The 8,723-nt window shown below is 42.5% G+C and overlaps 1 protein-coding gene across 1 annotated transcript; it reads right to left on the bottom strand.

Annotated features, from left to right (window-relative positions):
• Positions 1-4,526: 4,526 nt before the first annotated feature.
• On the bottom strand, positions 4,527-6,932 carry LOC149142329 (uncharacterized). Its single transcript, XM_089451452.1, has 3 exons — positions 6,066-6,932; positions 5,478-5,975; positions 4,527-5,342 (listed from the first exon to the last, which is right to left on the bottom strand). The coding sequence occupies exons 1-3, from the start codon at positions 6,930-6,932 to the stop codon at positions 4,527-4,529; spliced, it is 2,181 nt and encodes a 726-aa protein (XP_089307578.1).
• Positions 6,933-8,723: the final 1,791 nt, after the last annotated feature.

Genomic DNA, 8,723 nt, shown 5'->3' with positions numbered 1-8,723 from the left:
CCATCTCCTTTGCCACTTGCTCCAGGGCTTTAGCCAGCAGCCCTTTCATCACCCAATAGATATGCAAAGATTGCTTGAATAATGACATTCGCCCCCTGGTATGACCAGGGTCATGAAGCAGAAACTCCCATTCTTCCATTTCCTCTACAGACTGATCCTGTAAGGATTCTTCTTCTAAATACTGCATGATTCTTCTCACAGCTGGATTGGAGTTTCATTGGTAAGCCCTTTCAGCCCTTCGAATCCTATGATTCACAGTTCTTTTTGCCTTTTTGTCCTTATTCTGGTCATGCCTGGAGTGTTCGCCCTCTTCTTGCATCTTCTTATTCTGAGCTCGGCCTCTTCTCTGCTTCGGGTCTTCTCCTCTGCCAGGGATCCTTCCTCGTTTTCTCATACCGTAGCGGCGAATTTTCACCTCCTGCGAAGCAGGGCGTTTCTCTTCCATTTGCGGATTTTCATCATCAGTCAGTCTATCTTGGGGGTAGGGTCTCTCATTCCCCTCACCAGGGGCCCATTCCTCTTCCGAATCGTCCTCAATGTCCCAAACCTTGAACGGTTGGTCCTCCGTTAGAATCCCTTTTCCCTTCCGACTCTTTTCCTCCACCGCTGCATCATACTGCTCCGTTTCCCCTCTGCATTTCTACCTGGTTTCCATGTTATCCTTCGCTCTGGCGCAAAGGGATCCCTGGTGTCCACAGATTTTATCTTTATGTTGCTGTCTCTCAACTATATTCTCCAAACCGCTCCAAATTGGGAAACAGCAGAATAAGCGCTCTTCCCTCTTACTTTGGAAATATATCCTTTTCCTGTCTGTGAGGTACCTGCTTGGTTCCATTTGCGTCTGCCGCCGATAGTTTTTCGGTATACCGTTGCCTTCAGCCATCATTTCTTCATTAATTTCCTCTGTCATGAGGTCTGACAGACCGCTCTCATCTCCTCTAATGACTCGAGCATTGATTGCTGCGTCTTGGTTGTATTCTCGGCCGTTCTCCACTCCCGTCGTCGCTGTACCTCCTTGTAACTTATGATCATATCCCCTGTAATCTATCATCATATCCTTGTCCTGACCCGTTTGAGCAGTGTCCTTAATTCGGGACCTCCGCCTCCTTTTATTGGTCCAACTCATTGATCCGAGTGTTTCCATTTGTGGCTTGATCATGATCAGCATTTATGATATCCGCCAGCTCCTCCCATTCCTTATTCCCCGCCACGGCTCTCCACTGATTTTCGACCTTACTACCGTGCCCTCTGCATCCCCAATTGGCCAACTAGTCCGCGGCCTGATTCCCTTTCCTTCGAACATGGTTTATGATTTTATATTCAATTCTTTTCAAAAGGTCTGCAATTTCCTGTACAATGCCCGCAGTCCGCCAACTGTTAGTGACTTTCTCCCAACCTCGACCATTGCTGAGCTTCTTCAGCATGTCCACCGCAATCTGCGAGTCTCCCGTGATTTCCAGATTAGTGTACCCATTTCTTACCGCAATTCGTAATCCTTGATGGAGAGCCCAGAATTCTGCTTCGTTATTTGTCATTTCTCCTCCCCAGTCTGCGAAAATCCATCTTACCTGATTGTTGTTATCCCTGAAGATGCCACCAAAACCCGCTTCGCCCGGGTTCCCCTTCGAGGCCCCGTCAAAGTTAAGCTTAATGAAGTTATCTCTAGGGTAACTGAATTTATCCGGACTTTGAATCCTCATATCATTCCGGGAAGTGAGCTTATGATGGACCATCTCGAATTTTAAGTTTAATTTGCTCAGGATTCCTTGCTCCATCTGGTTTGCCTTCCAATCCTCTCCATCCCACTTTTCTACCAATATTGTTTCTCGCAGTAACTCGACTGCTCGAGTCCAGATTGTCTCCGGTTCCTTTGCAGAATTCTGGAAAATCCTACGATTTCTCTCCTTCCAGACCATCCAGAGTATAAATCCAAGTATGAGATTCCACGCCCTTTTTACTACTTTACATTGAAAAGCTTCCTTACTCCACTGAAAAACCAGTTCATTGAATTCTCTTAGAGCAAATCCGGATTTGTTAAATGTTCGTCTGGTGTCTGTCCACAGTTTCTTGGAAAACGGGCAATGGATCAACAAATGATCTCTGGTCTCCCCATCATTGTTACATAAGCAGCATTTCGATGGGCCATTGAAGCCTTTTTTTTGGATACGATCCCAGGTTAGGATCTTATTCTTAGAGGCTAGCCATATGAATATGGACACTTTTGGCCACCAATTACCTTCCCAGATTATTTTCCAATCCAAATTCCCTTCACCTCCGTTTTGTGTATCAGTTAGGTAATAGGCCTCCTTGGTTGTGAACAAGCCTTTCATGGAATTCCCCCACCTGAGGATATCTTTGCCATCGCGAGCTCTGATTTTCCTCGATTCAATTTCTTTCCTGTAAGCTGTTTGAAGGTCCTGGTTGAGCTCTCGATCCCACTCCATCGGGTCAAACCAAACTCTCCATCCTTCTTCCAATTCATTTGCTTTCCAGTAGTCTCTTACACAGGTTTTGTCTCCTTCAATTCGGTCCCGAATCTGATGGAGGTTCTGAATTCTGATCATTCTCTCTTTCTGTTGCCACCTATCTTCCCAGAAATTGGCCTCCTCTCCACCCCTAATCTCCCAGAAGGTATGTTTTTCAACCAGATCCCTGTTCTGATGGGCTAAGTCCCAAATTGTAGAGCCTTTGGGAGTCTCCTTCTGCCTTAAGATCTCCACCGGAGAGTCAGGCATTCTGTATTTAGTCTTCCATATGGTTTTCCAAAGATCATGTCCCCCCCTAAGCCACCACCACCACAGTTTGGCGCCCAATACTCTGTTCAGAATTTCAGGGTCTCTCAGCCCCAATCCTTCTTTTTCCTTTCTATCCGTTAGCTGACTCCACGAGACTAAAGCCCATTTTTTCTTTTGATCAGACCCTCTCCATATGAATTTCCTTATGATTTCTCTGATTTTTGCACACACCCCTAAAGGGGCGGCCATAATCGATAAGGGGTAGATAGGGATGGCTTGGAGGACCGATTTTGCCAAAACTATTCTGCCAACAATGTTTAAAACCCTAAAGGCCCAATTTGCAACCTTGTTGCTCAGTTTATCCAGGACACCTTGCCAATTTTTCATCCTTTTAGATGTAAAGTCCAATATATTACCTAAGTATTTCGTCGGTAATTCACCTCTCTTGAAACCCAAGAGTCTTATGAGATGGGTTTTCACCTGATCCACTGTGTTGAATATGAAGATGCAAGATTTATCTCTATTGATTTCCAAACCAGAAGCCTCCGCAAACAGATCCAAAATTCTCCTGAGATGCCTTACTTCTTTGACCGTTGGTTCTCCAAAAAGCATAATATCATCAACAAATTGCTGATGAGTTAGAGGTAGGTTATTTCCCCAGAGTTTGAGGCATTTTAATCTGTTCGCTTCTCTTTCCTGTTTGATGAAGCGACCCAGGCCTTCAGCAACTAGAATGAACAGAAATGGGGATAATGGATCTCCCTGCCGAATTCCCCTAGAAGGGTTGAAAGTCTTCGTAGGGGTTCCATTGACAAGAATAGAAAAGTTTGGAGTGCAAATCAGACTGTGAATCCATGCAATCCACCTCTTGTTAAAACCAAAGCTTTCCAGGACTTTTTCCAGATACTTCCAGTTTAATCTATCATAAGCTTTTGACAAATCTAATTTTATCATCATTCCTTTTTGCTTTTTTACTTTGAGAGAGTGAATAACTTCCTGAGTTACCACCAGACCATCGAGGATCTGTCTGCCCTCCACAAAACCTGTTTGTTCAGCTGAAATTAACTTTTCTAGGAGGGGTTTTAATCTCTTGGCGATCAGGGATGTTATGATCTTGTAAATGACATTACACAACGCTATAGGTCTAAAGAAATTGGCATCCTCTAAGTTGTCACCTTTAGGAATTAAAGCATAAAAAGTAGAGTTAATGGCAGGCCATACCTTTTGGTACATCCTTGATTCTTCTACCAGATCAAGAATCTCTTTCCCCAAGAAATGCCACCCTGCCTGGTAGAAATCCACCGTAAATCCATCTGGTCCCGGAGCAGTACCTTTCTTCATTGCTTTCACAGTTTCCTCAACCTCTTCTAAAGTCACAGCTCTCATCAGCGCCTTATTTTGGTCTTCAGAGACTAAGCTTGGAATGGCTGAACAGATCTCCTGAATTGCTCTCGTTCTATCAGCTTGAGGTTCAGTTAGAATTTCTTTGTGGTGGTCCATTAGGACTTGTTCTATCTCAGCTTGCTCCAACACCCTATTCCCATTCTTGTCTTTGATGGAAAGAATCCTATTTCCCTGTCTATGTTTGATCATGGCCTGATGGAAAAATTTAGTATTTCTTTCCCCCTCCCTCAACCACTTTATCCTTGATTTTTGTCGCCACAAAACTTCCTCCTGCTTTCTTCTTTCTTCCAATCTGCCAAGAATTACCCCTTCTTTGTTAATACTTTCCTCTGTTCTGCCTTCCAGTATCATCTTTTGCTGAAGAGACTCCATTTCCCCTTCTAGTTTCTATTTATCTTCCAGAATGTTACCAAACTCCTCCTTGTTCCATTTTTTAATTCTCCCTTTCAGCTCTTTTAGTTTTAATTGGAACGTGTGCATTTTCCCTTTGCCCTGCACATTACATTGTCTCCACCATTCTTCGACTTTCTTGATGAATTCTGGGTCTCTCAACCAGAAGGCTTCAAAGCGGAAGGGTCTTTTTCCACGATTCCTTTTAATATCTACCTCTAGTCTGATCGGCCAGTGATCAGACCCCATGAATGGTATAATCTTGGCTTCGACAAAGACATCCTTATTCATGACATCTTCTGAAACAAGGAACCTATCTAGCCTGGAGGAAATTTGGTTTCTACCCCCCCTCCTGTTGTTCCAGGTATAGACCCCATTAATAGTTTGCATATCTACTAATCTTAATTCCTCTATCATTTCATTGAATCGATCCATGAAGTGGTCCATCCTCCTTACCCCTCCTTTTTTCTCTTCTAAGGATCTGATTAAATTAAAGTCACCCCCTATGATCCAAGCAGCTTCAGGATAAAGTCTACGGATGCTTTTCATACTGTTAATAAAACTCTCCTTTTCCCCTGGGGAGGGGGGGTCGTAGACCCCTGAGATGACAACCCATTCCTTAGTGCCCACTATCCTACCCAGGCCCGTGAGGACTCTGCTCATGCTGGTCCAACTATCTAAGATGATCTCATTAGGGTTCCACAGAATTGCAATGCCTCCTGCAGAGCCGATAGCGTCTTGCCCTATCACTTCATATGGCAGTCTATTTTTGTCAAGTATTCCTTCAAGTTGCTGGACCGGGATTTTAGTCTCCTGTAAAATCATTATGCTAGGTTTCTCTTTTTTCAACTTATCTTTCATATACCTTTGTTTGCCCTTACTGTTCAAACCCCTAATATTCCAGCTTATAACAATCATTTAAAACTTTTGGAAGGAGGGGAAAAATACCTCTGACAGAGGTATCACTTTTCCTGAGTTTATCAACGTTTCTCCCACTGTCTGGATTGTTTCATTCATCGTCTTCCGACCTCTTTTCCTACTATTTTTGCCAGAGCTGCCCATTCCCGTCTGTTCATTCCCCTGTTCGCTCCCTACCATTACCTGTTTATCCAAGTTCTCCCCTTTTTTCTCCTTATACTTCTGAAATACCTCCTTATATAACTGTTTCTGCTTTTCAGGTATGAATCTATTGTCAAGATATTTCCATTCCTGGATTAACCTTTTCATGATTCTCTCCTCTTCAACCTCGCCTTCAGCTTGATTTTCCACCTCCATCTGAGATTGCATTGTTGTCTCTTCCACCTTATCTTCCGGTCCCTCTCCACTGATTTTTCCTGGATTCTCATCTTTACCTCTATCCTCCCCGGCGATCTCCATCAGAGAATTTCCAGGGTCTTCATCGTCCTCTAGATTTATTTCATAATCCTCGTTTTCGCTTTGCAGCACCTGAAACTTATTTTGACTGGTTGTGTGACTGGGTTTCCCCTGTGGTTGGGTTTTTGGTCCCTCTTTATTTTGTCACCTTTTCCTTGTAACCTGCTGAAAACCCCTCTCTGTTTCCTCCATTTTCTCCGCATTTCTCTGATTATCCGTCTGGCTTTTCTTTGAATCTTCCTCCTTATTCAGCGGGCACTGTCTATACAGGTGACCATATTCATGGCAGTTGCGGCATCTAAAAGGGATGTGCTCGTAGTCTATTAACTGTTTCCAGACTTCATCATGATACTCCAGCTCAATGCTTTCTGGGAGGGGCTCTGCCAAGTTCATGTAAACACAGATCCTCGCGTAAGCATTATATTTACCTCGTTTTGTAGCCTCTGCAATTTTAACAAAGCTCCCAATTGAGTCACCTATTCCTTCCAAAATCTCAGGATCCCAGAACTCATCAGGAAGCCCAAACAGTCTAACCCAGACTGGGGCATCCAGCAGTTTTTCCTTTTCTAGGCTATATCTTTCCTCCCAGTATTTCATGAACAGGCCTGCATTGTTCATGAAATACGGCCCTTCTTCAAAGATCCTATTCTTGTCCTCAAGATTCGTGAAAATAGCTGTGAAAAAACCCTGGGCTCCCAGCTTTAGGTCTACATGTCCCCTCGGTCTCCACCTTTGGTCTATCCATCTGTATAACTCCTTCTCCGAAGGCCAGTACCCTATGAATTTACAAATCAGAGCATGGTCTTTCATGTAATAGTTGTATTCCTCCAGTTTATTGTTTGGAATGACATATCGTGGTTGCTTTTGTGCCCTAGGTAGGCATTTTCCTCTCATCCGTTTCTGCCACAGATTGCCCATTACTGGGCCATAGTTTTCCTTCTGGTTATGTTGTGCTCCATCTGCGCTGGTCTCCCCTGTTACCACATTTTTGAAGGAGGGGATCTCTCCCCCCCCCTTCTGACCTTCCATTTCCTCTCAGAGCTTGTCGTTAGGTTTTAAACCTGGCTCTGCCAATGAGAAAAATTCGATAACTGAAAGGCCATTTCAGCGAAATACGCCTTCCTAGCCTATCGTCTTCAGCCTATCCCTTGCTATCTTCTGCAAATGCCTCTTGTCAGCTCTGTCTGCGCGCGTTGTTTGCAAACCCTAGCAGCGCCGTCTTCCAATGTCAGATCAGCCATTTTAATTACTTTATCTTTGTAATGTTATATAAAATTATATTATTTAAGATAGACATCTAAATATTTTATTTATTGCTTGAAGAGTGAAAGTGAAATATCAATAACTTAGTTAATTATTATTTTTATTATTTTTTGAGGATGTGACATACTTACACATGACCCTCATACTGGATTGTAGAATAAGGCTCTCACTCAATAACAGTTGAAATGTTTTGAAAAGATGTCCTATTTTGAAGTTTTATTTTAAGGGGATATTTATTCCGTGAACCTCATCATAATAAGTTAAATATAGATTTTATTCTTACTTATTTAAACATGTAATATTTAAGGAAAAATATATATGTTTTTAATCATTAAGCTTATTAAAACTATATTTTAAAATTGAAATTATTATTAAAATTAAATCATGTAATGATATGCATTTTTAATTTGCCTTTTTCAGAGCATCTTCTCACACCCCAAGCACCACTCTCTCTCGATTCGACAATGTCTTCCTTCGAGTAAGTAAGGATAGTCCAAAGTATGGTGTCCTCAGGAGGGTGGCCCCAAAGCCCTCCGACTGTATTGTGGCAGTGGGTGAAGCCTCCTCCAGCTCGCGTGGTCAACCAACAACTAAGAATGCCAACCCTGCGAGATTTGATACCCCCAGAAGCCATGGATCTACTCCATTGTTGGGTGCGACCTTGCAGATGAAAAGGCAAAATTGATGCCTCCCCCAAGCTACCCCAAACCTTCAATACGAGGTTAAATCAAATTCACCCTTGGAGCATATTACCCACATGCAAGACCATACAATCATATGTAAATTCTTGGGCCCCTCACCAATGGAAAAACCCACATATCATGGATAAATATTAAATGGCAACCCAAAGGCCATGTAGAGTTGTAGATATGCGAAAAAGTCTTCTTCATGGTAATTTTCTCCAATCTAGAGGATAAATCAAGAGTCACCAAAGGAGGCTTTTATTTCATGGGCACGACAGGTCTCTCTCAGATTATGGACTCCAAGTTACAATCTAGAAACTGAGAAATTTCTAGAAGCCCTGTCTAGATCCGTCTTTATGTTCTTCCCATTAAATACTAGTTAGAGGAAATCTTGATGAGTATTGCAAAATGATTGGGAACTACACCAAATCTTCTGAGATCACTAAGAGTAGAAGGTATACAACTTATGATAGAATTTGTTTTTACGTGAGCATCTTGCAGTCGCTTCTAGAATCCATTGAGATCTCACTACACTATGAGAATATACTTCATCCCATAGATTATGAACAAGTACCATTCCACTGCCAAACATGACACGAATATGAGCATCTATTTCAAGATTTCCCACTTGTCAATCCTCCTGCTCCATAGAACCAACTAACAATCGAGGCTCAGGACAAATTTAACCCTCCCAATAATCGTTGTCACAACTAGAGGAACCATTCCATTGATAATAAGGAGACATCTACAACAAATAATTTCTATGAATCCCTAACAAATATGGAAGACTCTTAGAATGAAGAAGCTTTCCCTCAATAACCCAACCACAGTAACGAGGGCTCCAATTTGGACTCACAACCAAATAAAAGGAAAA

This window comes from Pinus tabuliformis, chromosome X (genome assembly GCF_031772625.1).
Source record: "Pinus tabuliformis cultivar Carrire ecotype Pingquan chromosome X, CPIR1, whole genome shotgun sequence".
Taxonomy (NCBI): Eukaryota; Viridiplantae; Streptophyta; class Pinopsida; order Pinales; family Pinaceae; genus Pinus; species Pinus tabuliformis.
The sequence above is the reverse complement of the archived record's forward strand: the minus strand, read 5'-3'. Positions and strand labels throughout refer to the sequence as shown.